This window comes from Vanacampus margaritifer, chromosome 7 (assembly GCF_051991255.1).
Source record: "Vanacampus margaritifer isolate UIUO_Vmar chromosome 7, RoL_Vmar_1.0, whole genome shotgun sequence".
NCBI classification, from domain to species: domain Eukaryota; kingdom Metazoa; phylum Chordata; class Actinopteri; order Syngnathiformes; family Syngnathidae; genus Vanacampus; species Vanacampus margaritifer.
Window position 1 is genome coordinate 3,929,730 of NC_135438.1, and position 19,635 is coordinate 3,949,364.

General features: G+C 42.1%; 2 protein-coding genes across 6 annotated transcripts in view; both read left to right on the plus strand.

Moving 5' to 3' along the window:
- Positions 1–6,977, plus strand: part of fbxw7 (F-box and WD repeat domain containing 7) — an 81,359-nt gene extending 74,382 nt beyond the window's left edge. For all 5 annotated transcript variants that reach the window (XM_077570562.1, XM_077570564.1, XM_077570563.1 and 2 more), the window contains 3 exons: positions 1,550–1,775; positions 1,860–2,070; positions 4,287–6,977. In XM_077570562.1, the coding sequence (XP_077426688.1) occupies positions 1,550–1,775; positions 1,860–2,070; positions 4,287–4,555 (706 nt within the window). In that variant the 3' untranslated portion in view covers positions 4,556–6,977. The remainder of the gene's footprint in view (positions 1–1,549; positions 1,776–1,859; positions 2,071–4,286) is intronic.
- Positions 6,978–9,803: 2,826 nt separating this feature from the next.
- gatb (glutamyl-tRNA(Gln) amidotransferase, subunit B) overlaps positions 9,804–19,635 on the plus strand; it is a 56,995-nt gene continuing 47,163 nt past the window's right edge. The window contains exons 1-2 of the mRNA XM_077570222.1: positions 9,804–9,916; positions 11,089–11,153. The gene's annotated coding sequence lies outside the window, so the exon portion shown is untranslated. The remainder of the gene's footprint in view (positions 9,917–11,088; positions 11,154–19,635) is intronic.

Sequence of the window (19,635 nt, forward strand, 5' to 3'; positions counted from 1 at the left end):
TAGCGTGGCGGCCGTTTCATCTCCGTGTTAGCGAGGCCTTTTGTAATTACACAGCGTGTGTTTTCTTGCGTGGCCTGCGGACGTTTTCGCGACGTAACGTAGTATATTGTGAAGGAATGTGCGTCGCCATTCTTTCGGATAAGCTGATTCAAACGTACTGAATGTGTTAACGTAAACAAACTTGGGTAAGCAAGCCACCCTAAGGACGCTTTATCTTCCGTCCGGAGTTGCTAAAAATATGGCCTCCATTCTGTGAGCTCGAAGGCCTCAGGTGGAGCTTTTAGATTTTTTTTTTATATCTTTTTTTTACATTCACGTACAAAGATGACAAGCAAGAGTGCAGCTTAAAGTTTCAGGTTGTCAAAGCAGTGAACAAAAGTGATATACATGAGACTTGCATGAGTGACGACCAAGAGTAGAGCCACCTTTTTAAAAATGAGGCTGTTCTATTATTTATTTCTTCATAATTCATTCTCATTCGTTCATTCTCTTGTGGATTATGAAATCCAGTTACAAAAAGCATGCTGGGGTAGATTAACATGTTTTAAAAAGGAGGTGATGCACCGACCAAAAGGTTCAAATTAAGGTGGCTGAAAAAAAGATCGGCTAATAGGGCTGAATGATTAATCGAAATGTAATCACAATTTCAATTTTGGCTTCTCTTCATCTTTAAAACATAATGATTAAAGACAAATTATTAATTTGCAGAACGCCGCGGCACGTTTACAAGTTCCCTACGTTGTGAAAGGACCCTGAATGCACCATTTAGCTTGTAGCAAGGCAGGAGTGAATCGATGTGATTTTGCCGTCCCTAAGCGTCTTTTGAGCTGTTTAATGACATTCCAGTTGGAGTTAACTGTAAAACTAAAAACACAATAAGGAGAATTACATACAGTCAAGTGTATATTTAAATACAAAACATTGATTCGTTTTTAAAACATCGCTAATGCTAAAGAGAATGGCGGTTCCCTTTCAAATGCTAACAAGGAGTTAGCATCAACTTCGGGAGTAATAGTCCTTCAAATAGAGAATCTTCACACATAAATGCTGTGGAAACACACACACACACACACACACAAGAAAGATAACACTACCCAAAGGCACAAATTCTTCCCAATCTGTGAAAAATGAGTTATTTTAAAAGAATTAAATCGTAACTTTCTTCTGTTCTCATTGTGTGTACACCATGGATGCGCGGCACCACACCGCCACTAAATGGCCAAAACGCGCAGGAACACCCAGTATTTGTTTTGCAATTGCTGTTTTAGTACACTGTATTTTTATTTTATTATTTAATTATTTAAGTTCTCGCTGTTCTTTTTACGTTAACTGTCAGCCAGGCTAGTTTTTTTGTCAGAATGCAAACGATCAAGTCCTGTCCATCTGAGAATGGACTTGATTAGCAAACTCCAACAAAGCGAGTCACAATTGACCCTTTCCTCCCTTCGCCAGAAAAAAAAAATGTCACACGCTCAATTTCCCTTTGACTTTTTAAGCAATTGTGATACTAAGGAGGATGTGATTTTTCTTCTTTTTTTTGTGCGGGCAGGGTGGTGAGTGGCTCTCGGGACGCCACGCTGCGCGTTTGGGACATCGAGACGGGCCAGTGTTTACACGTCCTCATGGGCCACGTGGCGGCCGTGCGCTGCGTCCAATACGACGGACGGCGGGTGGTCAGCGGTGCCTACGACTTCATGGTCAAAGTATGGGACCCTGAGACGGAGACGTGCCTCCACACGCTGCAGGGCCACACCAACCGGGTGTACTCGCTACAGGTCAGCCGTCAACCCGACGGGACGGCGTCATCGTCGTGACAAAAATGGCGGCGCGCTGACGCGAGTCTGTTGCTTTGAATTCAGTTTGACGGGATCCACGTGGTGAGCGGCTCGCTGGACACGTCCATCCGTGTGTGGGACGTGGAGACGGGCAACTGCATCCACACGCTGACGGGCCACCAGTCGCTCACCAGCGGCATGGAGCTCAAAGACAACATTTTGGTGTCGGGCAACGCCGACTCCACCGTCAAGATCTGGGACATCAAGACGGGCCAGTGTCTGCAAACGCTGCAAGGTGGGTTTGGAGCAAGACACCCATTTTATATGACGTTCTGATTAGGGATAGAACGATTATCGGCCGGGCTGAAACTGGGAATTGGAATCGGGGACCAAAAAACGGTATTTGAACTACACTAATTTACAATAAAAACCAGGAAGCTCCCTGAAGTTTTTGTTATAATTTTTTTAACAAAGCTGTCATTTATTTGTTTGAAATCAAAAGAAAAAGTTATTTATTTTTTTATATTTTGACGCTAATATTTTCTCTTTTACTGCAAATGAATACTGGCTTGAAATACCGGTTATTGACCTCCTTGACTACTAGCAATCGGTATCGGTCTTGAAAAAAACATATCACTAGTTTGGAGACTCGATACATGGGGTGTGATATGATAAGGCCACGGTATTTTAAAATGTGGAACCATTATCAAAACCAAGCAGAGTTTTTTTTTTTGTTTCTTTGCAATTAGAAAATTGCAATGTACTTGCGATGTTGATTTGAATTTGATGAATTGTTTAACCTTAGTCTTATTTATGTATGTGACAAATGAATAACTGGGCCAGTGAGCTTGTTTGTCTGCATGTGCAAACAAAGCTTATTGCGTTTTTTGTGTTTGTGTGAACTCCATTAGTTAGTGCAACTGGTGGCTGACAGGAAGTAGCTGGAAAAGCCACCCCTCAATTCGCTCATTAGGAAACAGTAGGATGAAACAAAGGGCCTTGCACCCTGGTGTGATGGTGAAAAGGCAGGCAGGGCTGAGCTTCGGGCGGATGTTTGCGTCTGAGATAAGGGGGAGGGTCTTTGTAGGTTATATAATTAGGTCAGTGAACAATGTCTGCTATTCATTAGCTTGGATGACACAATAGGTGGACGAAGCTCATCGGCCGAGTGTTGATTACCGAGCCCGGCAGCGAGCGGCCTTTGAACGAACCGCCGATGAGTCCTGCTGCCATGGCAACAGCGGCTATAAACGCCATTTGTGTTTGGCGTCGCCTCAAATTGATTTCATTAAGATACCGCTTTCAAGCCTCTCGCTGGCTCGGAAGTCAGCGGATGCCGCCATCTTGACTTGAAGCTTCACACACGAAACGATTTATATCTGATGTACATCGCTCAGGAAAGATAATTGGTTGTGATTCTTGATACTTTTTTTTTTTCCTTTTATTGCAAAATCTTAACAGAATATTTCATATTTCACATTAACTGGGCTTCATAACCTGTTTAACTCATTCAGTCCCGGCCACTCTGAAGCAACCCCCTTTGCTCTCGGCTGTTTTATTTGATTTTGACTGATTTTACAAGACGCGCAGAATATTGTGTTCTATTTCTATAAAAACATGGAACCTACCAAAAGAAAGATTTGAGTCTCTTCTTTCATCAGGACAAGTATATTTTTATCTGTTTCCGTTATGCAGCAATTAGCATTAGAATATAGCTAAGTTTCGTCATTATTCACAAATCTGTGGGGAACAGCTTGTTTTAAAATGGCCCTGGTTGATCTCTTATACTCTGCTGCCACCTGCTGGCCGTTTTTGTAATAACTACCAATGCTTTAAGCGACCTCTTCAGGTCAGGCTCCATCAAAGCCTCCTATCTGATCTAGCATTTAAAAAAATAAAAAAAACATAAAAATACGTATAAATACCAGCATGGTAATATTTAAAATAGAACGTATTTATACGTTTTTGGAAGTAAATGAGTTAAGTAAAACTCAGCAAGTCCATAATTATTTTTGAAAATTAATGAATCATTTAGAGACATTTATTTTGAATTTGTCTATATTGTCCAGCAGTAAATATTTGTTGATTTCTGTCGTCCTCACTTTATCAAAATAAAACATTTGCAAGTATCTGATTTTACTTTGTGGAAAAAAAGAGATCAACCTTTTTCTGACATACTGACATAGGGGCGGCGTGGATCAGTGGTAGAGAGGTTGTGGCTTCGATCCCATGCCATTGTGGCCACGTCAAAGTATCCTTGAGCAAGATAGTCAACCCCCAGTTGTTCCTGATGCTGCGTCATCAGTAGGTGAACGAGAGGGCCTTGTAAAGGTGGAAAAGCGTTATATAAATGACGTACCAGTTATTTTCTGACACACGGAAATAATCGACATTAAAATAATTTTTGTAAGTTGTAGCACTAGTAACTTGTATTATCTGCAGCTGATAAGCTAACAGTACCTGAAGCTAACATCGCTTTTGTCCTAACGTGTCCGTCTTGGTGTCCCCCAGGTCCGCACAAGCACCAGAGCGCCGTCACGTGCCTGCAATTCAACAAGAACTTTGTGATCACCAGCTCGGACGACGGCACGGTCAAGTTGTGGGACCTGAAGACGGGCGAGTTCATCCGCAACCTGGTGACGCTGGAGAGCGGCGGCAGCGGCGGCGTGGTGTGGCGCATCCGCGCCTCCAACACCAAGCTGGTGTGCGCCGTGGGAAGCCGCAACGGCACCGAGGAGACCAAGCTGCTGGTGCTCGACTTTGACGTGGACATGAAGTGAACGCGCCGTCGTTACTGAGGGGGGGGCGGGGCTGGAAGGGGGTGGACGAGCAGGGGGTGGTTGCCGAAATGCTAACCGGGTCAATTGTTGTCATGTACAGAAAAGCACCTCCGAGACCTGAGAAAGGAAGATCTCAGTTGGAATCTCAACCCGTTTTGTTGCCGTTGCTGTTCCGCTCGCTTGTTCCTGTTCTGAACCTCGGTGTCATCAACTGTGAATTTCCATATATGTTCCCCCCCGCCTTCCCCGTTGCTAATGGCAATACGAATCCCAGTATTAGAACCCCCTCCCGCCCCAGTGTTTGCTGAGTGGAAAAACAGGAACAGGATCGCTAGCAATGCTGTCCAAGGTGTTTTCTGTCAAGCTCGTTTTCCAGCCTTACCAGGCATTGAGTTGTGCTGCTCACTTCACCTTCCACCAGAGGGGAAAACAACAGGAACAAGTTTTTCACTCCAGCTTTCCATGGCAAAGAATTCAAGATTCCACTCAGCCCCAACTACAAACCTCCCACAGGAACAGGAACGTCAATGCTGTCCAGTTTTTCAGTTGACCTGGGTGGCGTGTTCCGGCGTTCCGAGACGAGGGATGTTGATGCGCCGCAACCTGCATGCCAACTTCCCACTATGTGTCAAAAGGCGCAAAACACAGGAGCAGGAACGTAAAATGCAGTGTTTTCCATTCCAGCGAGACCTGTTCCCGTTTAGCTTGGCATTGAAAAGGAAGGAACAGGAACATCATTGCTGTCTGTCCAGAGTTTTTCAGTTCAGCTGGTGTGCTGTTAAAACCTTGAGAAGAGAAGAATTCTGCTGTCCCCCTTCCTCGCCTACCAACCTCCCGCCATACTGCAAAAAGGAACAGGAACATCCGTGTGCGGCTTCTCAGTCCAGCTGTGTGTGTTCAATTTTCCCAACTTTTCACCAAATCTTACAGAGGAGGGAATCCGTATCAGGAACACCAATGCTTTCCTGAGTTTTTCGACTAATGCTTGCCACCACATCTCCACTGCGGTGGAAAGACAGGAGCAGGAACACCAGTGCTGTCCGGTGTTGTTTCAGTCCAGCTGGGGTGTGTGGAATTGAAATCTTCTGCAACCCCCCCCCCCCTCCTCCTCGCTCACCACGTCTCCATGGAGGGGGAATCGAAAAATTCTTCAGTCCATCTGGGGATGCGTTCCAGGTATCTCGCCAGGAACAGGAATATCTCATTGCTGTTTTTTTCAGTCTACCTGGTAGTGGTGTTCGATTATTCTTCTGATCAACATCATATAGGAGGACACAAAAACAAACACGAACGTCAATGCTGTCCAGCTGGAGCCATCTACCATGTCCCCACAAAAAATTTAAAAAAAAGCTGTCCTCAGTTTTTCAGTCCAGTGTTCCGACCTCCTGAGGCCAGCGTGCACACCCCCTCCCCTCCCCGCTCCTCGTTAAGACCACCACCTCCCACCTGCCAGCCCGTGGCCAAACTGTACTAATGCTGCTAGATGAACCGGGGGGACGGAAATAGTCGCAACTTTTGACTTTCTTTTTTCTTTTCTTTTTTTTTTTTGCTGTGACGTTTTAGTCCCAGGCGAAATTCCAAATTGAACTCTTTTGTGTTGTTGAGAGGGGAGAAAAGAAGACAAAAAATATGAAACATCCTACTTTTTTTTTATTTTTTTGCCACTTAAACTTGAGCCAAACGTGCCTCTACGAGGCGGAGAGGATGGGATCGCCTGCAAAGAAAAAGGACGCCGCATGAGTGTTAGCGTGCTAGCGGACAACTTGTGAACATTCCTCGGGACAACCGTTGGGAATGTACCAATGCTGCGTGGACAAAACAAAAAACACTTTTAAGGGATTTCAAAGGAAAAGAACAAAAAAAAAAACGTCCTGGCGTGTGATTGGTTGTCGGCCGTGGCGGGACCGCCCACCAGTAAAAGTTCAAGTGTTACGCATGGTGGGCAAAAAAAAAAAAAAAAAAGAAGAAGAAAAAGTTGAACCTTGTAGCCAAAACTTCTCCAAAAGTCACAAGCTGAACTGTGAAAGTGGTTGTAACACTGTATAGTCAACAAAAACCAACAAAACAATCTTGCTCTTTCTCCTCGTTTTTCTCCCGCTGTTTAATTTATGGTCTGGTTTGACAAATCAGATTTGTTGTTTATTTTAAAGTGTCTTTTTTTTTTTTCAGTTCAGTTCATGTTAAACTGCCTGGCAAAAAAAAACAAAAAAAAGACTCGGCAGACGGAAAGAAAAAACCTTAAAGGGATTTTTTTGTGATTTGTTTCATTCACTTAGAATTTTATTTTCTTATAACTTAAAGTGCAATAAAATGTGGGTTTATTTTACTTTTCTTTTTTCATTTCAAGCGAAAATCCGTTGTCTGTTTTGTTACCTTGTGTGAAGGAATCTTCTATGTTGAATAAAGCAAATTATTTGGGTAATGCTGTCGTGAAGGGATTCATTTGATTTGCTTCTTTGTGTTCAGGCTCAATTTGATTGGACGAGAGCAAACGCTGCTTTGCACTCATCGCTCGAAAAGATTTGTCATTTGAACGTTTGAGTGAACGTGGCTAGAACCAAAATCTCCAGATGCTGCAGTTTGAAACCACAATCTCAATTTTGCTGCAGTTTGAAACCACAATCTCAATTTTGCTGCAGTGATGCCCTCAGTCTCCTGTCTGATAAAATGGCCCTGTCATTGCAGGTACCTGGCTAGAAATGGCAAATAATCTTATGCTAACGTTAAAATTATCGTAACCTGTTGCTGTGTCTTAGCTATGTAAGCTGTGCTGGTATACTCCACAGTCTCCATTTTGCTGTGGCTCTTCATATTTTATGCCCTTAGTCTCCCTTTGAATAACATTTTTAGAAATTACCAAATAAATGAATGCACATTAGTGTACCCTGTTACTGTGCCTTAACTCTGCAAGTTGTAGTTCACCTCAGTCTCCAATTGGCTGAATCAGTGCCCTCAGTCTCCTCACGAATAAAACCGCAATCTCGTTTTAACATTTGAGGATACACTAACTCTGGTTTAACCGTTTGCTGTACTGTAGCTCGAGATGCTGAGGCATAATACTCCACAGTCTCGACTTTGCTGCATCGGTGCCCTCAGTCTCCTGAAATAAGTAATTTTTTATTAAAATGCTTTGTTGTGGCTCTTTAGGCTCCATCTTTTTCATTTGTCTTCTTGAGAAAATGATGAATGGTCTCATTTCTCGAGGTTATCGGCCATTTATCCAGCACACGCTTTTCTTTTCTGAGTGCTGCATTCACGCTTGATGAACGAGCGGCCGGCGCTGCTTCCCAAGGCTGCCTGAGATGGGAACCTCCCCCCACCCCCACCCACCCTGCAGCATGCGTTGCTACGGGAAACATTGAAGGGGCTTCACGTCTTTGTGGATGAATCGTGCCCTGCGCTTCCTCGGTGCCAGCAACCTTACACGGCTACGCTTAATCCCATTTTCAACCTTTGTTGCCCGAGAAGTGACTTTGAGTGAATTGAACGCGCTCAATGGCTGACACGATGTTATGGAAGTTTGCTTGTTAATAAAGCCCAAGGAAGCCAGTTGAACTTGGCATCATGAAATTCTCAAGAAGCCCTTACAAATAAGAGGCAGTCAGCCATTTTGGCAGCACCAGTCACTGCCATATGATTGGTCGTTCATCTGACTAGTTGGCTGTGATGGACAGACTGAGCTGGCTGCAACATCAGACTGGACTTGATGTGGCGGCCTGAGTGTCAGTTCACATTAAAACCACCTGGCGGACATCCTTTGTTGCCTCATAGTTTACCAATCACATGGAAAGAAGACATCAAATTGTTCTTTTCATTCATTTTTCAGCAGCAAAGTCTGTTGAGATGACATTTGGCCTTTAACAGATTTCCGAGGACTTCAAATTCTCTCGTGCAGGTAAAGTTTGTAGCATTGTGCAAAAAAGTGCCCCCGTAGTATTTTCTTTTGATGTTCTTATATACATTTTTTTTTTTACTATTTAAAATGATGCTTAAATGATTTTTAAGTAACACAATGATGGAAAGACGTGATGACATGCGCTCAAACATGAATAAAAACATAACATGGGGATGGGGAAAAAAATACTAATGTGATAGATAAATATATGATGAAAATGTCAGAACATGATTATTAATAAATATAAACATGGCACGGATTAAAGACATGATGAAATGAAAACATGACCAAGACGAGTATTAACACAATAACTTTAGAAGAAGAAGAAAAAAAGCTCATAAAAAAAGCCAAAACTGGACACTATGCCACACTATACTGTACTGCTTGCTAGCTCAATGCTAGTATATAATGGAAAATCCATTGACATGCTAACGGTTAGCATCGATAGTCACGGTTCTAAAACACTTTCAGCGTAGGATTTTTGAACACAAATAACGGACAACACGTAGACATTAATATTCGCAGGCACGTTTATTAAATTTTCTGAAACATTGCTGACATTACAGCAACTTCTCAAGTCGCAGTTGAAGTCGTCTATTCTTCGCTGGTGTTTACATGTATGTATTGTACAGTACTGCGGCACTGCCCTCTAGTGGCCAAAGCTGGCACACATTCAGTTTAAACGCATTTGTATTCTTTGTCATGACACTCGACATTGTTTTACTGTTATTTTACCGTCTTTGTTATTAATTTATTGTTTTAACTGCCTTTTTATATGTCTGTATTTCACTACATGTACATCACTTTGTATGGCTGCTTTTAACGTTGAGTTTACGTTCAACTGAATTCTGTATTGTCTTCAAAGAAGAGGATGAATTCTTTAATAAGTGGCGATAAAACATGAATTCACGAGTCGTATGAAAAAAAAATAAACCGCATGATTATAAATATCCTCAATGTTAGGCCTGAAACATGAAAACAAGACAAAAACAATCATTAGAACATATTGAATAATAATTGATTATCAAAACATGCATTCTCACGCGCACACACTTTCGACTTTATCAGAAAGAGCATTTCATTAGAAAACAAGCCTCCAATTAACATAACGAGCTGCTTTTGTGGATCTGTGATTAATGAGGATGCTCCCTCATGCAATATGGATGCGTTGCGCTGCACCCACTCATCTGCCAGCCCCCCCCCCCCCCCTTCCTCTCCCACATCCACACATCCACAATTACACACGGAGTATCTAGAGCAAAAAATGACTGGCAGTTTTCTTTTGAAATCAAGCTTAACGTCACTTCACATTAACTGTGACTTCTTGTTCTTTTTTGAAGCCGTTGCTTTTGTGCAGTATGGCCTCCGTGACGTTTCATCTTCTCTCCACTCTTGAGCTTCGCCGGCCCTTATTAGAATGTGGCAACTAAGAAAAAGACGGACTGAACTGGAGGACCACCTGACAGGTGAGGCAGAAATGTAAACCTAAATACATTTTTAAAAAAATCTTTTCAATTTTAGTTTTGGGGTGTGTGCTTGATATTGATTTTCCTTTTTAATCCAATAATGTCTACAGTTGGCATATTTCCTGTTCAAAAGTGGACTGGCCAGCAATCCCATACCTTAACTCATTCACTGCCATTGACGGCTATAAACGTCAAAAATTCATTTGAACTATTTCTATTAGTTTAACTTCCCCCCACACACTTTTGTTAACATGAGTATTAAAGCCTAGAACAAAAATATTGTACATTTATAGCAGATCTAAAATTTGTGATTAATCGTGAGTTAACTAGTGAAGTTATACGATTAATTACAAGCCTTTTTTTTTCTTTTTTTTTCTTCTTTTCCAGGAGAGCTCAGTATTGTTCATTCGATTTGACATCATCATTGCTCTCCTTTTTTTTTTTTTAAAAAAACAAATAAATTAAAAAAATTTAATAAATGTTTTTTTTATTTATTTATTTTTTAAATATATATACATATATATATATATATATATTTTTTTTGTATGTGGGTGAGAATGTGTATGTGCGTGTGTGTGTGTGTGTGTGCGTGCGAGCGTGTGTGTATTCATCAGTTCACCTAAAGCCCATTAAAAAAAAATAATTTAATTAATTAATTACAAGCCTGACGAGATGCTTATTAAAAATTGGGGGCGTCAGGCGATTAAAATTTTTAAGCGTAATTAATCGCATGACTTCAATAGTAAACTCACGGTTAAGCACAAATTTTATATCTGTTCTAAATGTACAATAAAACAATTCTAGGTTATCATACTCTTGTTAACAAAAGTAGAAAAAAATGTTAAACTAACCGAAATAGTTAAAATGATTTTTTGACGTTTATAACCGTCAATGGCAATAAAAATTTTACTTACAAATTCAGTGAGTTTTCATTCCTTTTTAGTTTTAGTTTGTTTTAGTTTAGATTTTTATTAGTTTTAGAATTCTTTTTTATTATTATTTTTGGTACAGGCTGTTTCTTGTAGAACCACCTAAAACTCTCACGTCTTACAAAAACTGATCAATAAAGTTTTTTTCAACATCAAGCTATTATTATTGTTTTAGTCCAAATTGACATGCATACAAATCACATGAAAATGCTTACCGTAATCTGTCACTGTTTGACTTTTCAGGCAATGGCTTGTTCCCGCTTCTTACTTGCAGACTCGATTTCGGAAAACTGTGCTTCTAAAATCAGGTCAGTAAATACCAATTCATCAGTTTGTCAAAAGCCAGGAATGGCGAAAAGCAATGATGTCGTGGCGCGGTCTTCGGAACACAAAATGTGGCTGTAACCGGATCTGCCGAGCATTGAAATGAACTGTTGGAGTATAAAATGTTTTTTATTTTTTATTTTAAAAACATGAATGCCCCAGAATTTTAGATATAAATAAATATCAAGATTTGTTTTGGCTCCAAAGGCAAAAGTATGGGAGCCCTCAGAGGTCAAAAAGTAATATTTTAGTGATTATTGTTGTATGGTTTGCAGGCGTGTTAGTTCAGATATCTGTTGCTTACCCACCACTTAGATGCTAATTGCTAGCCCCTATGGAGTTTCCCATTCTAGGTTAGCAATTATGTAGCAGAGGCTATGTAGTTGCTTCAACTACACGTGTAATTATAATAACAAACATCTCGGGTCGGGCCACTGTTTTTCTTATATATTCGGAGTCAAAATATTATGATGCAGCGCAGTTGCAACGATTCAAAAAAAAAAAAAAAAAAGTGAGTAGTACCTAATATTTTGTCTGTTTCTTTGATATGATGCAAGCGATGTCATTTTCTTGCCGCCTCTCGTGTCAACGTGTCGAAACCTTCACCTTTCATCTTGACCGCCTTTGATCAGATTTTTTTTTTCTTCTCCATCATCATCATGCGAGTCGTGTCCGCCGGGCCCCCACCCGAACCGCCCCACCCCCCCATCCCTGGGTGGGGGAGGGGCGGCATCCTTCTGATCAAGGCCTTCGCCCGTCGACACATGCGTGCGAGATGGTCACCGAGCCCCTCTGCGCCTCTCATGTGGAGCACGGGTGGGGGCGGCAGGGTGGCGGGGCGACGCCCTCCCCCGTCCCGCCGTCCCCACCCCCCAACCGCCCAGTGACCAGTTAGCGTCGCCATGATGCCGGAATGCAAGTGGTCTTCTTCTTCGAGACTAATTGCCTTTGCTGCTAGGCCGCTGAGACTTTTCATGTGTGGGGTTTGCACTAATTAATTGAGATTTCAGGAGTGGAGAAAAAGGACGTGAACCGGGATGTTCCCACTGCAGAGCTCGTTAAGATTGCTGGAGATTTTGGTTCTCACGGATTTTTTTGCAATTAGGGCCAGTAAAAGGAGGAAGAACAATGGAGATCAATAATGATTACACACGTTAGATCACTTCGAGGAATCTACATTGCAATGTGGACTTTGTCACTAAAACTTTAATGCATATTTTTTCCAATTTCAGACTCAACAAAGACAAAACATTCAACCACTAGAAGTCAGATGAGTTGAGTAAATGTATAAGGACTCCTGTCATTAAACCAGAAGAGAGCATCCAGTAAAATGGACTGCTTTAATGCGGATTGTTTTCACTTTTGGGTTCTGACATTTAACCACTAAAAATAATTTAAATATATCAGGCCACCTAACATGAAAATGAGGGCAGCACATCCAGAATTGTGGTGCGCTTTAATGTGAACTCTTTCAATTTTATAAAAATGAGAGGATCCACAGCATTGTATAGTGCTTTAATGTGGATTATTTCAGTTCATAAAAATGAGAAAAAGTGTGTGCACAACTTTGTGATGTGCTTTAATGAGGATTCTTTCAATTCATGGAAATTAGAAGAAAGCACAAAGTGTCATAAAGTGCTTTCAATGCAGACTCTTTATGAAAGCAATGAGCATCAAGAATTATGAAATACTTAAATGCATATTATTTCTGATTTCAGTAAAACATTTAACCATGGAAACGTGACTTAACACTTAACCACTAATTAGTTATATAAGGCCACCTGCAATTAAAATGGGAAGAGAGCATCCACAGCATCGTGTAGTGCTTTAATGTGAATTCTTTCCGTTCATAAAAATGAGAAAAGCGCTTCCACAGCTTTGCGAAATGCTTTAATGAAGATTCTTTCAATTCATGGGAATGAGAAGAGAGCGCCCAGCATCATTCAGTGCTTTAATGCATATTCTTTCCACCTTCAGGGTCAGCAAGGAAACCTATTTAACCATTGAAAAGCTGTCTGTTCACCAGACATACTACCACCCGCACTCTCTGTTCCAGCTCTTTTATTTATTTATTTTTTTACTTCTTTGTTCCAAAAGTTGGCACTACTTTTGGTTGATCTTTTCAAGTTAAGTAAAGTCAAATTTATTTATATAGGCCGTAATCACAAAAGAGTCTCCAAAAGGCTTCACACAATCTGTTCTCGTTTGCCTAATGTAGATAAATAAAGGTTCGATAGATAAGCAAAGTAAGAGCAATGAAGTGCGGGGAACGTCGAAGGGGATAAACGTCAACGGCGTCTGGTCTTGAACCGTGCGAGTGTCGGTCATGTCCGCCGTTGCCATCAGCATCTCTCGCTCTCTCGCTCGCTCGTTCCTTTCTCCAGTCATGTGATTGAAATGCAGCGAGCGCGCTGCTGGCCGGCCGGCCGGCTGGAAGGAGGAAGGAGATGCAGATGAAAAGAAGCAGCGCCAGCTGACATCCCGCTCGCGTTTGTCTCTCCTCACACCCGGGACAAACACGGACGCTCCTTTGCTTCCATTCTCGCTCGATTGGCTTCACGGTGGGCTCATCAAGATGCATTGACACACAAGCGGGGGTGTCAACATTTGTGCTAAAGTTCCTTTAACGCCACTCATTTTTTTAAACGCACGCGTCCGCGTCAAAATTTATCAGTGACGAATAATAATACACATATTTGTGGAGACTTTGGTCAAGTTGTATTTTGCAATTTTAAAAACGTGCGGAATTTCACAAGTTACTTCATACTAAGGATTAGATAGCTCTTAATATGAGCAGAAAAAATGCACTTACAAATGCAATTATGCCATCTAGTGGCAGAAAAATTACCAACACACGTTTTTTACAGTACATATTTTTAATTTTAACTCAATTTTATGAATTATTATAAATGATTATATTATGACTAAAAGATGCAGCCATAGTTCTAAAATTTTTCCCCACACTTGATGAAATCTTAATATAAAAAATATTTTATTGTACATTTAGAACAGATCTAAAATTTGTGTTTAATCGCGAGTTAACTACTGAAGATTAATTACAATAAAAAAAAATGTATTGCCTGATACCCCTAGTATTTTTACTTAACTCATTCACGTGTAGCCATTTTCACTGAAGCAACCCCCTTTCGCTCCTGGCTGTTTTATTGGATAGATGAGAATATTATGTTCTATTGCTATGAAAACATGGAAGTCTCTTCTTTCATCAGAAAAAGTATATTTTTATCTGTTTCCATTTTTTTCAGCAATTAGCATTAGAATATAGAATTTTCATCCTTTTTCACTAATCTGTTTTAAACTATGGGGAAAACAGCTTGTTTTCAACATAGTCCTGGTTGATCTCTTATACTCTGCTGCCACCTGCTGGCCGCTTTTGTAACAACTAACATTGCTTCAACAGTTCTCTGCAGTTCGGCCAAAACATTGTTTCGATAGAGTTCAAACTAAGCAAACATGGTGAAGCAGCATTTGCCCCCCCCCCCCCCTTCTTCCTATGATATCGTCTGTTGTTATTGTTTGTGTGCGTGTGCTCTCGTCGAAGCGTAGCTTGATTTATCCGCATTGCCGTCAGTGTCATGTTCATTTCACGGAGACAAAAGCGAGCCGAGCGGCGAACACAAACAACACGCGGCCCTGCAGGGCTCATCAACAACATCAAAACATGTCCGCCGTGAATAAATCATCCCTTTGATCCATCGGCGTTTAATAGGGGCCAATTAATTACACGATTCATCAGCGACGGAGCGCACGGCCGATGGTTGCGCCAGGACGAGACGGTGGCGGCATCGTCAAATCTTCATGAGTTCCTGCAGGCCATGTTTGAAGTCAGAATTGAATTCAAGTCAAAGGAAACTCAAATCAAGTCAAATGACTCCATCTTTGGAGGCATCCGTGGCCAAAGTGTGTTCGTAAGAGTAGCTTTCAAATTTAAAAGCCGTTATCCGAAGGTCAGTTTTTTCCCCGTGTTGTTTTTCATGTTGTATTGTTTGTCAATGTCAAGATGTCCACGACGACGCTAATGATCTCCCGCTGTTGTTTTGCCGCCCCCAGTTCGGGTGCCGCCATGCATGTTTACAGTTTAACGTCGCTCATCAAATTCTCCTCCCACTCAAGAAGCCCCACAGCTCGACTGTAGCGTTAGCGCCGGGCGGCTAACAGTCCCATTAGCAGGCAGGTGAGATGGACGACTTTCCCCCGCAATGAGGCTGCCGTTGACGCGGGGGCCTTAAATCAATGGCGGCCGGCAGGCGTGGAAACAAAGCGCCTGCCAGCCGGCGTGCCTTGGAGACGTTCGCCGCCACTTTCGCCTCGCCGCACGTTTTAATATTTTATCAGCGAGTCTTTTCTGGGAAAATGTTGCTGCTCTGTGTTGAGGTGGAGCACACAGTTACTGGAGGTATGAGCACAGCTCCAGAAAGTAAAAACCCTGCCACAGTTTGGCTAGCTATATCCCTAGCTAGCTCCCCGGGTGCTTGCTTACCTGCTAGGTAGTGTTGTGGAGTAGATATTTTCCTCCGCGTGTTCGTTTTCTTCGGTTAGTGAGAATGTTGGTTAATCAGTTCCTTCAAAGCTTTTATACAGAATATTCCGGGCACAAGTGAGTTACAGACAATGGCTGTAGCCTCTCACAAGTGTGAAGATTACAGAGGATTTACAATATTCTTATACTATCTTGAAGGGCGGTACCACACAGTTTCCAGTAAGCAGTTTAACCCGAGTTGACCGGACATGAGATAAAACTCAAGGACATCATTCAAACCCAAAGCCCATTTGAGGAATAGAGGGAAGTTATTCAGTCATGACTGCACCTGGCAGAAATTGCGATAACACTCACAAGGATACATCCGCAGAGTAAAGCTCTACTGAGGAAATGAGGAAATTAAAACAGTTATGACTAAATCTGGGCAAAAGATACTTTTCAGTAGCTAGCTAGCCTGCCACAGTTTGACTTAAGCCCCATGTGGTAGCTAGCTAGCTAGCTAGCTGCCCGGGTGCTTGTTTACCTGCTACAAAGCTAGCTAGCCTGCCACAGTTTGACTTTATCCCCAGTTGCTAGCTAGCTAGCTAGCTGCCCGGGTGCTTGTTTACCTGCTACAAAGCTAGCTAGCCTGCCACAGTTTGACTTTATCCCCAGTTGCTAGCTAGCTAGCTAGCTAGCTGCCCGGGTGCTTGTTTACCTGCTAGGGAGCTAGATAGCTAGCACAAGGGGCTAATGCCAAACTGTGGCAGGGTTTTTACTTTCTGCACCTGGATTTGCCATCTCCGCATTTAGCTCAAATGCTAATGTTGTCTGCGTAGTCAGCGCTTGATTGGTTTAGCTTATTTGTAGCCCTAATCAATGTATCGCTAGGCCAACCGTAACTCGTAAGTAGAACAAACCATCATAATTCTGCTCAGCGAATGATTGGCGGAAAGCATCCAATAGGAGCGAGAGGTGGCAGAGTGAAATTGAAATGCCTCCATTTTGAATCCATCAGCCGTGTGTTATCTTTTCTTCCAAACCTGTTCTTCATCCATCCATCTGGATTTTCCAAGTGGCTGCAGACATAATCGGCGAGCGGCTCGCCTCACGTAACGGCCGCGCATCGCCGCGACAGTTCGTCTGTCGTCTGGCTGGCCCGAGCGCCGGCGAGTCCGTAATAGCACGTCGCCTTCCGCATGAACGCCGCCGTTGTGCCGTTTGTCACCATTATTGGCCGGATGTGATTTCCATGCGGCGCCTTGCTTGACATTTGCAGACACATGAAGCCATTAGCGGACGGGCTGCCTCGCAAACACCTTTCGCGAGTCAAGTCGTTCACGGCCCACACACAACCTTTAATGGAAGACGGACGTGGAAAGGCACTTTTGGCATCGACACGCTTCAGTGCATCCTTTGCACCGACTCTTCTTTTTCAACAATTCAATTTCCAGCCATCCAAAAATATTTATTTGTTCTTTACATGCCTGTTGCTATCCATCCATCCATCAGGTTTTTGTCATCCATCCATCCTATCAGTCTTCAACCTCCATCCATCCATCTCAACTTCTAATCCATCATAATTTAAATATCATCCATCCATCCATCCATCCATCCATCTTCTGTTATCGAAATTCAATCTTAAATTGTGTCAATCCATTACCCATCCATATTTCTTTCTATCTACTATCATCCATTTAACTTCTGTTATTCATCATAACATACATTTGACATCCATCCACCTGCCCATCCATCATCCATCCATCGTAACTTACATCTGTCATCCATCCATCCATCATCCATCTAGCCATCATAACTTACATCCATCCATCTGTCCATCCATCATAACTTATATCTGTCATTTATTCATCCATCATAAATTACATCCATCATCCATCCATCTGTCCATCCATCATCCTTTCATCCATCAGGTTTTTGTCATCCATCCATCCTATCAGTCTTCAACCTCCATCCATCTCCACTTCTAATCCATCATAATTAAGATATCATCCATCCATCCATCTAGCCATCATAACTTACATCCATCCATCTGTCCATCCATCCATTCATCATAACTTACATTTGTCATCCATCCATCCATCCATCATAACTTATATCTGTCATTTATTCATCCATCATAAATTACATCATCACCCATCCGTCTGTCCATCCATCATCCTTTCATCCATCCATCAGGTTTTGTCATCCATCCATCCTATCAGTCTTCAACCTCCATCCATCCATCTCAACTTCTAATCCATCATAATTAAGATATCATCCATCCATCATCCATCTGTCCATCCATCCATCCATCCATCATAATTTATATTGTCATTTATTCATCCATCATAAATTACATCCATCATCCATCCGTCTGTCCATCCATCATCCTTTCATCCATCATCCATCCATCAGGTTTTTGTCATCCATCCATCCTATCAGTCTTCAACCTCCATCCATCCATCTCAACTTCTAATCCATCATAATTAAGATATCATCCATCCATCATCCATCTGTCCATCCATCCATCCATCCATCATAATTTATATTGTCATTTATTCATCCATCATAAATTACATCCATCATCCATCCGTCTGTCCATCCATCATCCTTTCATCCATCATCCATCCATCAAGTTTTTGTCATGCATCCATCCTATCAGTCTTCAACCTCCATCCATCATCTCAATTTCTAATCCATCATAATTAAGATATCATCCATCCATCATCCATCTGTCCATCCATCCATCTAGCCATCATAACTTACATTTGTCATCCATCCATCCATCCATCATAACTTATATCTGTCATTTATTCATCCATCATAAATTACATCCATCATCCATCCGTCTGTCCATCCATCATCCTTTCATCCATCCATCCATCCATCAGGTTTTTGTCATCCATCCATCCTATCAGTCTTCAACCTCCATCCATCCATCTCAACTTCTAATCCATCATAATTAAGATATCATCCATCCATCATCCATCTGTCCATCCATCCATCTAGCCATCATAACTTACATCCATCCATCTGTCCATACATCCATCCATCATAACTTACATTTGTCATCCATCCATCCATCCATTCATCCATTATAACTTACATCCATCCATCCATCCATCCATCCATTCATCCATCCATCTATCAATCATAACTTACGTCTTTCATCCATCCATCTGTCTGTCTATCCATCCATCCATCCATAAAGTCTTTATATTCCGTCATCTGTCTACTCATGCATCCACGGTATTAATCTTCAACCACCATCTTAACTTCTGCCCGTGAAGCCTTATATGGTCTTTTCATGACTGTTGCCGTGCGTCCATTTATCCATCGTGCTCAACTTCCATCCATCCGTCTTCACTCCCATCTATCCATAAGGCCTCTACATGCCTGTTGCCATCCATCCAATCATCCATCCATCCTGCTGTCATGTCCATCAATCCATCATGGATGCGTCCCATCATCCTTCAACCTCCGTCCATCCAGCTCGACTTCCACTTATGCGGCCATCAAAGTGTTACTATTCATTCATCCATCATCATATTTTCATTCTCGTTTCTGGCCATCCATCCGTTTGCTATCCTTTAGAAATCCGTCATCCATCCACTTGTGACATTTTTAACTGAAACAAAAGTGTTCAAATGTAGTGTATTACTAAAGAAGCAAATATTCCCCCGACTGTCTTCGCTACAAATGCGTGATGTTGCCTTCACGAGCCAACTCATCAGCTTCAGTTGCCGATTAGAAGAATCCATCCCGCCGCTTGTGTTTATGTTGCTGGCAGTCACGATATCACGATACGCCGATTCCCTGTCGAGCTGCGTTACTAACAATTGCCGCTTAGTTCCCGCCTGGTGGCTTCTCCGCCGACAAGCTCTGTATGCTTCGTTTCCCTCTTTGGCGCGCTTGTTACAGAGCCAAGCTGTGGGACGGACTTCTTTCTCGCCTGGGATGAAGCGCTTTTAGCCACAAAGTTAAGTGGA